At 39.7% G+C, this 17389-nt stretch overlaps 1 protein-coding gene across 1 annotated transcript in view; it reads right to left on the bottom strand.

The window, feature by feature from the left end:
* The window catches only part of adam22 (ADAM metallopeptidase domain 22), a 365020-nt gene that overhangs the window by 346004 nt on the left and 1627 nt on the right, over positions 1-17389 (bottom strand). The window contains exons 2-3 of the mRNA XM_060825702.1: positions 7291-7463; positions 6824-6900 (exon numbers count right to left, since the gene is read on the bottom strand). Coding sequence (XP_060681685.1) covers positions 6824-6900; positions 7291-7463 — 250 coding nt within the window. The remainder of the gene's footprint in view (positions 1-6823; positions 6901-7290; positions 7464-17389) is intronic.

Below are 17389 nucleotides of genomic sequence, written 5' to 3'. Positions count from 1 at the left end.
CCTCCACCTTATATAAGCTGCCTTCTTCCTTTTGACGAGAAGTTCCTCTCGTCACTCACGGTTCCTTAATCTTACCTCTTCTTACCTGTCTCAGAGGAACAAATTTGTGCATCACTTGCAACAACTGCTCCTTAAATAGTCTCCCCATGTTTGTTGTGCCCTTTCTGTGGAACAATTGCTCCCAGTCTGTGCTTCCCAACTCCTGTCTGATAGCATCATAATTTCATTTTCCCCAATTAACTATCTTCTTTTGGTAATTGCACCTTTCACTCTCTGTGCCTCTGACTGGAGTGTCCCCTATCACTATCACAATAGATCGCTTGGAATCTGATGTGCTACGAACCTGATGATTGCTTGGAAAATCCTTTACATTTTCAGCCAAATCATTTTTATTTTTATCACAACATCAGAGGTCCCAGAATGGATCCTTGTGGAACACCACTAGTCATGGACCTCCAACACCCTTCCACTACTACCTTCTATGGGCAAGCCAATTCTGAATCCAAACAGCCACGTCACCATGGATCCCATGCATCACAATCTTCTGGATGAGCCTACCATGATGGACCTTTTTGAAAGCCTTTCTAAAATACTTGCAAATTAAACATTAAACTCACACACTAAGCCCACATGCCACTTGTTAAAAATCCAAACTAAATGATCATTATACATATATCACAAACTTCACGTCACAGTGAATAAAAATCATCAACACTTGATAAATATCTTATTATTAAGTATGCAAATATAGAATAAAATACATATTTGTTTAACATCAATCTTTAAAAGTCAATGTTCAGACATTTCATCTCTGAACTAGGTTAGACAAAGTAACTCAAAAGGAAGATTCCTGATGAAGGGTTTGTGCCCGAAACGCCGATTCTCCTGTTCCTTGGATACTGCCTGACCTGCTGCGCTTTAACCAGCAACACATTTTCAGTTCTGATCTCCAGCATCTGCAGACCTCACTTTTTACACTAACTCAAAAGGAAGCCAAACTAGATACCATAATAACAACCTAGTCAAAATTTAAATGACCAAGTCATCATTTAATAATGACTATATTGGACTTATCAGCAACCTCATTAATATGACTCAAGGTATTTATTCTTTATGGTGCTGAAATAGGGTGTATCAAAGTCATCCTCCAGGATCATGGCTACCCTTTTTCACTGTGTATTGCTTAAACATATGATCAAACCTAAGTTATCAGAGCTGAAAATGTGTTGCTGGAAAAGCGCAGCAGGTCAGGCAGCATCCAAGGAGCAGGAGAATCGGCGTTTCGGGCATAAACTCTTCTTCAGGAATCCTGAAGAAGAGCTTATGCCCGAAACGTCGATTCTCCTGCTCCTTGGATGCTGCCTGACCTGCTGTGCTTTTCCAGCAACACATTTTTCAGCTCTGATCTCCAGCATCTGCAGTCCTCACTTTCTCCAAGCCTAAGCTATCAGTCTAGTACTGAAAAGTACCCACTCTACTTCAGATTATACCAGAAGGGTAAGTTATATTACATGTCTGAACATCATATTGAGCTAGTTGTTTCCCACTGCTACTGTGCAGAAGCAATAACAGTGGCATTTGACACTAAAAAGGAATGCTGCCATCAAGACATCTTACCTACCTGAGAAATGAGTAGCTGATGTATGAATTTCAGTGCCACTGAGAAACTAGGTATGGAGGCCATCTGTTCCCAAAGACTAGTGGATTGTATCAAATAACAAGCAAGATACTGACCCATACATAATCAGGGCATGTTTGAAAATCTCACAACACTATCCAGCATTAGATCTGATTCTGTGATTGGACACCATTCGCTAAGTAACCTGACGTTGTCAAATAATGAAATTAACAACCAATTTAGGAATATTGGGCAGGCTCACTGTGTGAAACATTTGCTGTACTCCAGGCTGCATACATTAATAACCAGGGCCCTGCACTTTGCAGTCGGACAGAATATCTACACAGATTATACCTATTCCAACTCAACAAATAGATAACCACCATTCTTTGGTTCATTTCTCAGGTCGATGCCTTAACGTATCAGCCTTCGTGGTTTAAAATTTAAACAAAGTTTGGACATTTACTGTCAGTCATCATTCACTGGTGCATTCCACATGGGAATGCTTCGACCAATCAGAATCCACTTGCCAATCAATCAGCACTCTCCTCTCATATGGTACTAATGCCTCCCTTTACTTTTGTACGTCTTGCGAATTGTGCTGATTAATACAAGATGAAAAGCTTGGACAAGATGTGTCTTTTTTCAGCAATACCCAAAAAGTCTAATGTCTGTTCTGACAATCTCCTCCCTTTATTCTCATGCAAAACACCTAGGCTATTTCCAAATAATTAAAGTATTGACTATTCTTTTAAACCTTGATCAACTATCCTCAGACAGTTTACATTCATGACTATTCCACCTACATACGCATGAACACTTTGTTATCATTTTCATTCTAAAGTAATCCATTAGAAATATGCTCAAACCTCTTCAAAACAAAATTAAAGTCTGTACAAAATTAGAATAGTAATAAACAGCAAAATCTTCTGCCTTTATCATGATTTTACTATAATATGATCTACTGAAAAAAACAGTGCAATGAAACTGTTATTGTCATTTCTCATTTATTGCCGTTTGGTGAGCAAACTGAGACAACTTTCTTTCAAAATTTCAGACATGACACCCAAAATGTCAGCTTACTAAGAGATATAGTAGTAACATCAGAGAACCTGAGTAGGAATGAGGGTGTCCTTTGGTTCCAAAGTCTAAACAGACTGGTTCTTAAATGCTACAACTTAGTCATTTTTTAATTATCTCAAATGCATTCAACAAATGATGTTTTATCTTCAGAAAAATCACTTGAGATGGAGATAATGCATCACAATATTTTCAATTTTGACACAAGGGAAGACAATCATTAGATTCCTATCCATTTAGGTCCAAGTATATCTCACACACTATAAGAACATAATCACTAGAGAGCAGGAGTAGGCAACTGAGCTCCTTGAGCCTGCCCCATTTGATGCAATCGTGGATCATCTCATCTCAACCTGAACTCCCCTTTCTTGCTTGTTCTCCATAACTCTTCAACCCATTACTAATTAAAAAGCTGCCTATTTCTTCCTTAAATGTACTCAATGTCCCAGCATCCACCATTCTCTGCTGTAGCAAATTCCACAAACTTTGGCTTATTTACCTAACCTATCCATATCCAGTTGTAAGTCCTTATTTCTTCACTGAACTTATTTTCTCACTTATTTTAGTGTCATGTGCAAATTTGTCTATAATGCTTTCTATCCCATATTCATATCATTAACATAGATTGTAAATAGTTGGGGCCTGAGGATCAGATTCTGTGGCACCTCACTGGCTATGCCTTATCAACCAGAAAAAGACCCATTTATCCCGACTCTCTGCTTTCTGGTCATTAGTCAATTCTCAATTCAAACTAATGCATTACCCCTAACTCCATGTGATTTTAACTTGTGTAGTAACTTTGTGTGGTTCCTTATCAAATGCCTTCTGGAAATCTGGATTACTACAAGTCAGGACCTCCCCTTATCCATATTGTTTGTTACCTTTTCACCGAACTTTAAAAATCAAACATGATCTACCCTCCATAAACCATGCTGACTCTGATGGATTGGGTTTTGGTTTTTCAAATGTCCTGTTATTGCTTCCTTAAAAATGGATTTGAACAATTTGCCAACAACACATGTTAAACTAACTGGGCTGTAGATTCCTACTTCCTGCCTCCTTGCCTTTTTGAATAAGGGTGTTATATTAGCATTGTTCCAGTCCACTAGAAGCTTGCCCACAGCCAGGGAATTTTGAAACATTATAAATAATAGTTATAAATAATCCATTATTTCTGCTGCCCCTTCCTTAAAGGTCATGCCTTGGTAACTCTGCATTCTATATTTTACACATTTATAGCACGGGATCTCTCATGCTATATTCTAATAGAATATTTTAAGTAGTTAGAATGTTGTTTTTGATACCTGCCTTTCAGAAGTGGGAGCAAGGGCTCTCCTGGGACCAGTTCAACATGTATATTGGAATGCATGAAAACAATTAATATTAAGGAAGAATCCTACCAATTTTAGAAGCTAATTTCCTGAAATTCTGCCTTGAAGATTCAATGCTTTTTCTGAATATCAGACATGTCAATGAAAGGTCAGGAGTATCGCTACTATGTAGTGAGGTTCAAACACTTGCATTGTGTCATACCCTATGTCAAAATTACTTAGCACCTCATCTGGGTATATTTTACAGTATTACTCTATTAGAGTTATTTATTTGGGCATTTTCATGTAATCCTCTTCAATTATTTTTTAATCTGATGCATATTACTTATTTTTGAAAGACAAGGGAGTAAAATCTATGGAGTACAAACAGGAAAATTTGATTAGATCCGCCATGATGTTACTGAATGATGTAGCAAGCTCAAAAGGCCAAATGTGTTCTCCTGCTGCTGAGTCTTATATTTCAAGGTCTTAGAACTTGGTGCTCTCTCACATTTTTATTGCGGATGTGGAAACATGTAATTTAAATAATATATGCAGTGGTCTCAAGGACTTTTCAAATGAATACGAAATAATATGGGAGAAGAATTAAGGACCATTACCATCACTACAGAAGTACATCTGACAAATAAATGGGGCTGAAGGCAGATGGCTTCCATTCTAGGATCCTAAAAAAAGGTAGTGGATGCATTGGTTGTAATTTTCCAGAATTCCTTGGAAAACTGCCAATGTGACATCCCTACTCAAAAAGCGGGTAACCATAAGCTGATTAGCCTAACATCCATTTTTGGAAAAAATGTTGGAATCAACTATTAAGAAAGTATCAGCAGCACATTTGAAAAGCCATAGATTTCGCTGCTCATTGGATGCTGCCTGAACTGCTGTGCTCTTCCAGCACCACTGATCCATAATCTAATCAAGCAGAGCAGAGTCAGCATGGTTCCATGAAGTGATCACAACCAGAGTGACTGGAGGGAAATCACTGGATGTGTTGTTTTTGGACATTCAACAAGGTACCTCACAAAAAATGTCGATAAAAGAACCCATGGTGTTGGAGGTAGTATATCAATTTTTAAAAGATCTAATGGGCAAGAAACAGTGAGTGAGGATAAGGGGTTCTGTTTCAGGTTGGTGACCTATAACCAGTGGGGCTCCAAATGAACATACATGTTTAAAATACATATTAATTATGTGTACAGTTACACATGTACTGTAACCAAATTTGCAAACGACACAAAAGTGGGTGAAAAGGCAGAAAGGGATTCAGAGAAACATTGGTAGATTATGTAAGTGGCTAAAAAGTTGGCAAATAGAATATAATGTGTGAAAATTTGGTGAAAATTTGAAGTCATTAATTTTAGAGAGGAGAACAAAGAACAGAGTTAGTTTAATGGAGAGAAGCCATAACACAAAGAGAACAAGTGCACGCAACACCAAACACTAGCACAAAGGTGCAGCAGGGAATCAGGAAGGCTAACGGAATAGTGGGCCTTATTTCAAGCAAGTTGGTGTATAAGGGGTGGGGAGTCTTATCGCAACTGTACAAGGTGATGGTGAGACCACAAACGGAGTACTGTGAGCAGTATGGCCCCCTTATTTAAGGAGTGATATCACTTCATTGGAGACAGTTCAGAGAAGGTTAAGTAGGATGATCCCTGCTATGGAGGAATGGTTTATGAGCAAAGACTAAACAGGCTGGTTCTCTAATCAGAGTTGAGAGTGTAGTGCTGGAAAAACACAGCAGGTCAGGCAGCATCCGAGGAGCAGCAGAATCAATGTTTTAGGCAAAAGCCTTTCATCAGGAAGGGCTTATGTCCGAAACGTCCATTCTGCTGCTCCTCAGATGCTACCTGACCTGCTGTGCATTTCCAGCACCAGGCTCTTGACTCTGATCTCCAGCATCTGCTGTCCTTATTTTCTCCTGGTTCTCTAATCACCAGAGTTTAGAAGAATGAGAGGCGATTCCATTGAAACATATAAGATTCTTAAGTGATTGGCAGGGTAAATGCTGAGAGGATGCTTCCCCTCATGGGAGAGTCCAGGACTATAGCGCACAGTCTCAGAATAAAGGGGCATGAAGTTAAGACTGTGCTGAGGATGAATTTCTTCTCTCAGAGTGTTGTGAGTCTTCCAACTCCTTGTCACAGAGAGCTGTGGTGACAGAATGCTTGTTTATTGAAGGCTGAGACAGATAGATTCTTGATCAGTAGGAAATCAGGTGATCAAGTGTTATTGGGGTAAAAGCAGGAAAGCTGGTGTGAGGAATGTCGGATCAGCCATGATCCAGTTGAATAGCAGAGTTGGCTGAAGAAGCCAAATGGCCTTCTTCTGATCCTATTCTTCATGTACTTTTTTAAAAATAAAACACTATTCAGTAAAGTTTCAGTGAGGTTTACTTTAAAAGTTCTATCGATTCCACGGAAGCTTTACAATGCATCTGTAATGTTTATATCCCCTGAATTAAAGTTTTCCCACAGATCCCTCACCATGAACTTTCGATCACACTGCACCACAGCAAACGCGCTCAACAATGTAACAACAGGAGCTGGACAAGCCCACAGTAACAAGGAGTGAGAGTCATTGGGAAATTTAACTAATTAATGCAGAAAACTGAATCAGTGAGAATTATCCCAACACAAGAGCGACAACAAATCGCAAACTTCCAAATATAACTTGCCCCTGAAACAACTGTCCAGGTCAAAACCAAGACAAACGAATCTTAAAAACAGAGTAATCTTTTCAGAGTAGGCTGTGTTACTAAAGAGTCATTTATTTATTTTTCCCCCGGCATACTTACTGGTTTAGTTCAACGTCAAGAATGAAGGATGAGTTAAATGCATCAACCTGGAAAGTAGCCTGGGCAATATGAGTGGACTGCAACAAAAAAAATCAAACAACAACGTTTAGTAAACCGGTCAATTGAGATAATAGACAGTCGTCAGCAAAAAAAAGTATAATGCAGTCTGGAAAAAAAAACGCACTGAAATGTTCTGCAAACTCAATTCACATTTAAAGGCTGGACGATAATTTTGTTTAAAAATGAAATAATGAATGCTTGCTCGGGAATTATATGCTCTTAAAACAAAATCATAATTAATTGAATGAAGCCTATTTTGGATGCAGAGGGGTTTTTAATTTGCTTGTTTTTTCAAAATGCAAAGGTCTCTGGGGAATGGAGATGCACAGAGAGAGCGAGCTCTGTTTGTGTGTGCACATTTGTATCAATGTAAATCAGCGGGGTTGGACGTTGAACGGGCACCTTACCGGCTGCGAGGCTGCCTGCTGCTGTGCCCCGGTCACTCGGGTATCCAGGCCGAGCTGCTGCCCGCTGACCGGCCGCTGGAGGAGCCGGAGCGGCGTGGTTCTCTCAGGATGCTCCAAGATGCGCTCTGCCGCCGCCTCCTTTCTCCTCCAGGCGTTGTCACCTTCAGGCGAACCTGCACGGTTTCCCGGAAAACACACTTGTTTGTCAGTGCTGTTCGTGTGACAGGCAGGGTTTTATGTTTAACCTCCCCATATCCCCTCCCTCCTTAACCCCTCACTCAGCTCAAGTTAAAATAAAACCAAATCAGACAGCATGAGGTCGCAAAACCGCTCGGAAAATTCCATATTTAATCAGTTATTCAGCGTTTCCTGCTTTCTCTCTCTCTCTCACACACACACATACACAAAACAGCCCGCCCAGGAAAATGCCCAACGTGCAAATATTGAGAAGATGCAGATTTTTGTTTGATAATCTTACCAGGTTTGCTAGTGGCGCTGCCACAATGAAGGAGATACACTACTCCATACAGATATAACAAAACAATCTGAGATGGCAAAGGCTTCATATTTCATATTCTTTATCGCCCTGTAGGAGAAAATAACACAATGCAATCTTCCCCTTTTTTGTCGCAATATTTCTTAACTGCATCTACAGCACGTCTTCAAATTTCATTCGTATTGTTTCCCGTGGTATCTTGTTTTCTCTCTGTTCTGCTTCCCTCGAAGTGCAGGCTGCAGTACTAGATGGCAGTGAGCATCTATAGAGGTTCCCCGCGTTCCTGCCCTCCCTCCTCCTCTTCCTCCTCTCTCTATCTGGTCGCTCGCAGACAGCCAGATCCTCCTCACTCCTGCTCCCGCACGTCCACGTCAATCTCATCGCAACATCTCGCCGGCTGCAGAGCTCAGGGCCCTCACTGAGCATGGGCAGCAGAACCCAAACCAGGCTTTAGAGGATGCACTGACTGGCAAAGCTGCAGCAGGGGGTAATAGTAATATGAAAGGATATATCACATGCTGGTATTAATATTTTAATCTATTGAACCCTTTCAAAGATCATTACTGAGAAAGTGAATTCACTTCGAAGGCCAAAAGTGTTAATTTTGCAGCGCACTGCAGGTAGTTTCATCAATACTTTCATGATACAAACACACCCTGAGATGAAAAAAAACTAAAAGTCCTATTTTTCTGATTTTTTTTAATTTTGAAAGATTTCTCGAACAATCATACACCCAAATTCGATTGTTAGCAGTGTGTATAATTCATGTAATAAGATTCTGAAATTTATTTAGTACAGTTCTGTGCACAAAATAGTTTTATTTTTGCAGATCCCTTCCTAAGCATTCAAATTGATTTGGACTGTGCTGCAAGAATATTAATGATGACAGTTTGTTTAAATAATACATTGAACCAAAATCTGCTATTGTTCTCAAGTAGACTAAATGTGGTATCAGAGCTGAAAATGTGTTGCTGGAAAAGCCCAGCAGGTTAGGCAGCATCCAAGGAGCAGGAGAATCGACATTTCGGGCATGAGCCCGTCTTCAAGAATCGCCCGAAACGTCGATTCTCCTGTTCCTTGGATGCTGCCTAACCTGCTGTGCTTTTCCAGCAACACATTTTCTGCTCTGATCTCCAGCATCTGCAGTCCTCACTTTCTCCTAAATGTGGTATCAGTCTGGCCACTGCACCTTAGAAAGGGTGTGTTGACCTTGTAGGGGATGCAGCACAGATTCATGATTGATACCAGGACTTAACGAATTTTTATGAGGATAGGTTGCACAGTCTAGCCTTGTATTTCATTGACTAAGGACTTATTTAATTGATACATTTATGATGCTTTCAGAATTTGACAGAGCAGATGCCATGTGAAAGCTTTTCATCTTGTAGTGAGTTCCAGAACAAGGAAGCACAATCTTAAAATTATGATTCATTCGTTGGATGTGGGAAGCACTGGGCAGGCCACTATTTATTGCTCACACCTAATTGGCCTGGAGAAGGTGATGCTAAGCTGTCTTCTTGAATTGCTCATTTCCTGTGGGTATAGGGTACCCGAAGTACTGAAAGGATAGAAAAATAGATAGAATCAGGATTTTGACTTAATGCTAGCAAAGTTGATGAGAGTAAGTGATCTTAGACCTGCATCTGTCTAGGCAAGTAACACTCCTAACTTGTGCCTTATAATTGTGGACACGCTTTGGAAGAATTGGAGGTGAGTTACTCACTGCAGAACTCCTAGCATCTGACCTGCTGTTGCAGCCACAGCATGCATATTGCTGATACAGTTGAGCTTCTGCTCAATGATAATCCCCAGGATGTTGATTGTAGGGGATTCAGAGATGGCAATACAATTGAACATCAAAAAGTGATGGATCAATTCTTTCTTGTCAAAGATGGTAATTTCATAACACTTGAGTGATATGAATTTCACTTGCTATTTATCGGCAAAGTGTGGATATTGTTCACATCTTGCTGCATTTAGAGACTGCTCCATTAACTGACAAATTGTGAATTTTGCTTTACATTGTATAATCACCAATGACATCCCAACTTCTGACCTTATGACAGGAGGGAAGGTCATTAATGAAGCAGCTGAAGATGGCAGACTGAGGAACTGTAGAGATGTCCAGGAAGCTAAAATGATTGACATCAAACAACCACAAATATTTTCCTTTGAGGTAGATATGACACTAAACAGTGAACAGTTTTCCCTATGGTTCCAGTTTTGTTCGAGCTTCTTAATAGTGTACTCAGTCAAATTCTGTCCAGATGTACTAGAGATATAGTAGCAGCAGTAGGCTACTCAGCCCCTTTAAATCTGCTGTGCCATTCAATATGATCATGGTTGATCATCAAACTCAATAAACTGTTCCTGATCTTTCCCACATTTTTTGATTCCTCTAGCTGTATTCAGTTCCTTGTTGATATCATACAATGTATTGGTTGTCAATGTTGTCTGTAGTAGCAAATTCCACACTCACTCAGTAAAGGAGTTTCTCCTCATTTCAATCCTAAATTGTTTATTCCACATCCATAGATTGTGACTACTGGTTCTGGAGTTTCCCGCAACTGGGTACTTCCTTTCTGCATCTACCCTATCTAGTCCTGTTGGAATTTTATAGGTTTCTATGAAATCCCCTATCATTCTACTGAACTCCAGTGAATATAATCCTGACCAATTCAATCTCTCATGTGAGTTTCACCATCCCAGAAATCAATTTGGTAAACCTTCGCTGCACTCCCTCTGCAGCACAAACACCCTTCCTCAGATAAGGAGACTAAAACTGCACACAATATTTCAGATGTGACCTTACCAAATGCCTGCATATTTCAGCAAGACAACCTTGCCCCTATATTTGAATTCTCTTGCTACAAAGACCAACATACTATTGCCGTCTTTACCACCTGCTGCACCTGAATGGCCACATTAAACAACTCATGTATGAGGATACTCAAATTTCATTGAACATTGACCCTCTCAACTTTTAGCCATTTAGATAATTACACCTTCCTGTTTTTGCTAATGAAGTGGAGAACCTCACATTTATCTACGTTATACTTCATCTGTCATGATTTTGCCCACTCACTCAGTTTGTCTAAATTGCACTGAAGTATCTTTGCATTCTCCTCACAGCTCATCCTCCCTATAGTTTTGTGTCACCTGCAAATCTGGAAATATTTAGTTCCCTCATTCAAATCATGAACATATGTTGTGAATAGCTGGAATCCTAGCACAGATCCCTGAAGTATCCCCCATGAATCAATGCTTGCTATTCAGAAAAACACCCATTTATTCCTACTAATTGTTTTCTGTCTGACAGTTAGTTTCTATCCATCTCAATACACAATTTTAATCCTGTGCATTTTAAATTTCCACACTAATCTCTTATATGAGTCTTTGCCGAAGCCTTCTGAAAGTTCAAATAAACCGCATCTACTGGTCCCCCTCATCAACTCTACTGATTACTTCCTCAAAGAATTCCAGTAGATTTATTAAACATGAGTTCCGCTTCATAAATCCATGCTCTGTTAAATCTTGCCCTTGTTTTCTAAATGCTAGTAATTCTTTTGTAATGGACTCTAGCTTTTTCTCCACGATTGACGTATCAAATTGTTTGAAGACCGGCATCTGTGATGTTGGAGACCATCAGAAGAGGCCAAGATTTAAGCTGGAGTGATGGCAGGAAGCATTTCTTAACACAAAGGGTTATGGAAATTTGGAACATTGTCCCCAAAAAGCTGTTGAGATTTGGTCAATTTAGCTACGGGTGTTTATGAAAACAGAGACAAGGCAAATAAATGGACTTGAGGTGCAGATCATCCATTTCCTAATTGAAGACAGAACATGCTGAAAGGGATAAATGGCCTACTCCTGTTCCTGTTTTCCAATCATTGTATAAATAAGGGAATTTTGATTCCTGTTGATTAAGCAAGCCAAAATGATAAATTAAGTGTTGTCATTTGTAATACACAGCTAACGAATATAGCTTAACTATAAGTCTGAAGCTCTGGATACCTGTACCTCAAACATCTTTCAATTCCAAACCCTGTCAAGCGAACCACTGAAGCTCAGGAAATTCAGTCACCTTTTCCTTTATTATAACAATGATGATATTTTAAAATCTTTCATGGTTATAAGGTGGTTTGTGAAGTCCTGATGGTATGATATTATGGGAGCTTTTTTCTGCCTTACTGTTTCTTATTTTGTGGATCTGGAGAATACGAAAAGAATTGTTATTATACTGTTAGTACAGAGATCTTCAATTAGAACAACAGGATCTCTTATCAATAAATTCAGAATTAAGTGCAATAATGTAAACATGGAGTTAAATTTTACATTTGCTGAATCTTGTGCTTCCAAACCATAATGTTGTGAGGGAGGAAGACAATCCCAGTATCCTTAGACCCAAGATTAAAATCACACAATAGCAGGTTATAGTCCAACAGGTTTATTTGGAAGCACTAGCTTTCAAATGCTGCTCCTATATCAACATGGTCATTCTAAAAGATGAGGGACTTAACAAACAATCCAGGTCTTTCTCAATATATAATTTCAATTGCATCACACTGTAAACTTCTGCTATAAATTCTGTGTCTTACTATCTTATACTCCACAACCACCTGATGAAGGAGCAACTGCTTCCAAATAAACCTGTTGTACTATAACCAGGTGTTGTGTGATTTTTTAACTTTGTCCCACCTAGTCCAACAGTGGCACCTCCAAATCATGACTTAGAACCAAGGCTACAAAAACACCCAACTGGAACTTCAAGAAGTCTGATGTGTCACCAACTGAACAATGATTTTCCAAGAGGGACAATGCAACAGTAATAGAAACGAAGGAAAGATTTGGAAAGAGGCAGGAAACTAAATTGAATTGGAATTACAGGGATAATAATATAATCCTGTCTCTGTGGTGACCATCTCTCTCTAAATGCACACACTTCTAGTTTGTTTGACTAGTAACGTTAAATATCTGGACTTCTCCAACCATTTCAATGGACCAAATACTGTCAAATCAAAGATCTCCTCCCTACATAACAGGGCAGCACCTCCAAATCATAACATCCAAATCGTGGCTCAGTGGTTAGCACTGCTGCCTCACAGCACCAGGGTCCCAGTTTCGATTCTAGCCTCAAGCGATTGTCTGGTGGAGTTTGCACGTTCTCCCCGTGTCTGTGTGGGTTTCCTTCGGGTGCTCCGGTTTCCTCCCACAGTTGAAAGATGTACAGGTCAGGTGAATTGGCCATGCTAAATTGCCCATAGTGTTAGGTATATTAGTCAGAGGGAATTGGATGTGGGTGGGTTACTCTTCAGAGGGTCGGTATGGACTTGTTGGGCAAAAAGGCCTGTTTCCACAGTGTAGAGAATCTAATCTAATCACCCCTCCCCCGACCATCTTCCCCCCATGCTGCAAAAGCTTTGATCTACACCACAATAAAGCCAGCCTCCCAAAGCATTTCTGCCAAACCCCAGATGAGAACCTCTAAAACTCCAGCATCACTAAACTTCATGAAATTTCAGATATTGTTATCTATTAAACCAGGTACATTGATGTACCGTGTTATGCTTTGCAAACTAGGATGTGAAGGGAGAAAACAGAGATAAAGGGATCTATAACTAAAATAATCACAACTATTCTTAATTCATTCGTAAGACACGGGCTCACAAAAAGCCAGCATTTATTGCTCAACTCTGTTTGCTCATTAGAAGGTATTGGTGGACCTTGATTTTGAATTGCTGCCAATATGTTAAGGTTAGTCCCATGAGCCATTAGGTAGGGAATGATACAATTTTTACCTTATGACCATGAAAGAAATAGCATTATTTATCCAATCGAGGACGATGGATGACTTAGGTAGAACTTGGAGGTAATGGCATTCCCATATCTTTTTGGGTTGCAAGTCATGGATTTGGAAGTACTCTCCAAGAACCCTTAATAAGTTGCCAGAGGAAGTGATGGAGGCTGGTTCAATTACAACATTTAAAAGGCATCTGGAAGGGTATATGAATAGAAAGGGTTTAGAGGCTTATGGGCCATGTAGGGACTAGATTAGGTAAGGATATTTGGTTGGCATGGATGATTTGGACTGAAGGGAATGTTCCATGCTGTACATCTCTTTGACTGTATAACTTGCCTGCATTCTACAGGCAAGAAAGTGTATTTAGGTTAGTGGATGCATTGTTGATCACTGTAATGCATTGGCCTGAGTAGTGTTCAGCTTCTCAAATACTGTTTCAGCTGAATCAGACCATGAAAGTGACAGACCTTATTTGCTCTTTAGTGGATGAGCTAATCATTGCAGAACACCCCCACCCCCAAGCCTCTAAACAACATTTATGCGGCTGGTCCAGTAAATTTCGGGTAAATAAAAATCACCTTCTGTGATGTTAACATTGGAATATTGACAATGATTACACCATTGACACTCTAAGGAAGTAGTTAGACTCCCTATTTTGAGATGACTGCCCATTGTGTCTGTAACACGAAAGTCAGTTTCCTTTTCAATCAACTGAAGGTTGAATGTTGTGTAGATCTTGTTGCACAAGGCTATGAACTATTTCACTATTTGAGGAATTGCAAGTCTTGCCAGACAGCTTCATTCTTACCCTCATAAATAAAAGAATCACCGATGAAGCAACTGAAAATAATTTTGCCTATTTTATGGTCCTGAGGAGTTCCTATAGTGCTATTCTGAAACTGAGATGATTGTTTTCAATTACCATGTTCAGCCTCCTGTGTGCTGTAAATCAAGCCACTGGAGACCTTCCCCCATGATTCCTTTTGACTGCAAAACTTGGTCCCAAATTGACTCAAATGCTGCATTTATATCAATGACAGTCACTTCCGTCAATCATCAAATTCAGCTCCTATGTCCACATTTGAACAAAAGCTGTAATGAGTTCCAGAGCTGGCTGGTCTGAGGATATTATTGAGAAGGGACAGTTTTGTATCACTTTGCTGACAATTGGTTGATTGGATGATCGACTGGATTTTTTTCCCCATTTTTTGTGGGAATTCTGAGAACTTCATTTTTTGCAGGTAGCTTCCCGGGAGTTTCACTCGACATACGACCACGCAGCAGCATATTGTTGTTGTAGTAGAACTTTGGCTCAAGTGGGCCAACGACGGCAGCACAATGGATAGTTTTCAAGCAGGATAGTGAAGGGACTAAAAATGATGTAGCATTGTTAAGAATCAATTACAATTTAAAGAGGGATCGTTTACTGAACATAGCATCAAATGAGTGTTTTTATTATTGCAGATTTCCAGCAATGGCAGCATTTTTTGCTTCTTGATTATTTAAATCACAGCCACCTCTCCTCCACGTCTACCAATCTTTAAGCAGCTTTTTTTCTTTCCCGTGGGATTTCTGTTTTAATCTTGCAGATTGTTCACCTGCATTCCTTTCCATTTTCCAATCGGTGGTTAATAAAGTGTTTGCCAAAATGTGCTTTCACAACCTTCTTCCTCAATGACTGTTTCAATCTCTGGCTTTGGATTCTGACTGAAGTTCCACCCTACATGTTTCAAATGCAGCCAAGAGTACAGGTATGTCCAAGAAATACAATGATGAAAAAAAACTCAGAGAGAGCAATGAGAGTACAAAAATATATTGTCCGGTAAAATTAAAGAAAATCAGAAGATGCTTTATCAGTACATTATGAGCAAGTGTATGACTATGGATAGGGTCGGGCCAATCAGAGATGTACATGGCAACTTGTATGTAGATGAAAATATCGGCAGACTTCTAAACTAGTACTTTTATCAGTCTATGCAAAGGGAAGAGACAATGCAGGCATTCTAATTCAAGGGAGGACTTCGAAATATTACGTAAAGAAGAGAAACGCTGGAGAAACTGATCTTGAAGATAGATATAGAACACAGCCAGATGAAATGTATGCTGAAAAGGCAGGCAGGGAGGAAATAGCAAATGCTCGGAGGATGATTTTCAAATCCTTACTAAATGGAATTGTTAGTGATAGGTAGCATGGCCTTGTATGCAGACGGTCATGTTTCACAAAATCAAGTTTGAGTTTTTTGAGGAAGTGACAAAGATCATCGATGAGGGAGGAGCAGTAAATGTTGTTTATATGACTTTAGCAAGGCCTTTGACAAGGTCCCTCATACCAAGCTGATACAAAATGGGTTCAGCTGCAAGCTAGTCAGATATATACAGAATTGGCTTGATCATAGCAGGCAGTTTCTCTGACTGAAGGTCTGTGACCAATGGTGTTCTGCAGGAACCAGTGGTGGGACGCTGATTTGGAAGAGAATGGTGGTGGCCTGATTAGTAATTTTGCAAATGACACAAAGGTTACAGCAGGATAATAGATAGGCTGGAGGCTTGGATGGAGAAATGACAGATTGAGTTTAATCCAGCCAAATGTGAGTTGTTGCAGTTTAGAAGATTTAATGCAGGAGGGACATATACAGTAAATGACAAAACCCTTAGTAGCATCAACATACAGAGGGATCTAGTCATACAGATCCCACATTTCCCTGAAAGTGGCAACACAAGTGGATGAGGTGATCAAGAAGGCATTTAGCATGCTTACCTTCATCAGTAAGGGCACAGAGTATAAAAGTTGCAGCTGTATAGAAATTTAGTTCAGCCACACTTTAAATATTGTGGACAGTTCTAGTCGTTGCACTACCAGAAGGATGTGGAGGCTTTGGAGAGGGTACAGAAATCAGGATATTGCATGGTTTGGAGGGTATTAGTTATGAGGACAGATTGGACAAATTTGGTTTGTTTTCACTTGAATGTTGAAGAACGAGGGGCAACCTTTTAGAAGAATAGATAGTTGGAGACTTTTACCTGTGGTAGAAATGACAGATGCTGGAGGACATAGGCTTAAGTTAAAGATGTGTGTAGCAAGTTTTTAACAGGGGGTAGTAATTGCCAGGAATGTGCTGAAAAGGAGATGGTGGAATGGATACAATAACATTTAAGAGGCACCTTGGCAGATATATAAATAGGCAAGTAATAAAGGAATACGGACCACACAGAGGCAAAAGGTTTTTAGTTTAGAAAGGCATCATGTCGGCACAGACTTGGTGGGCCACACAGCCTGTTCCGGTGCTGTACCATTCTTTGTTCTCTTTGTAGATGCAGGGGAGATCCCAGAAGACTGGAGCTCTGCAGATGTTGCACCATTACTCAAAAATAGTGCAAGGAATAGGCCAGTGGTGGGCAAATGACCAAAATCAACACTAACAGGATTAACTGTTACTTAGAAGAATTTCTGGATTAATAAGGTATAGACAACATGGTTTTATAAAGGGAATGTCATCAGTAAGTCAATTACATTTCCTGAGGAAATAACAATGAGAATTGATCTGGGTAATGCAAGGTTTTTTTTTTCTAAATGGATCTGAGTAGGCATTTGACAGGATCCCACATACCAGATGGACAGAACAAATAAATCCATAAGATACAGGAGAACGTGACCAATTTTTTTCTCTGTCATTGAATGAATTAGATCAAAAGGGAACTGTGATGGCTGTTTTTGTGAAGTGAAAACAGTTTCTAGTGGTGCTTCACAGGGTTCAGGGGTTGGATTTTACTTTTAAAAAATCATTCATGTGATGTGGGCATTG

The sequence above is a fragment of the Hemiscyllium ocellatum genome, chromosome 5 (genome assembly GCF_020745735.1).
Source record: "Hemiscyllium ocellatum isolate sHemOce1 chromosome 5, sHemOce1.pat.X.cur, whole genome shotgun sequence".
NCBI lineage: Eukaryota > Metazoa > Chordata > Chondrichthyes > Orectolobiformes > Hemiscylliidae > Hemiscyllium > Hemiscyllium ocellatum.
The sequence above is the reverse complement of the archived record's forward strand: the minus strand, read 5'-3'. Positions and strand labels throughout refer to the sequence as shown.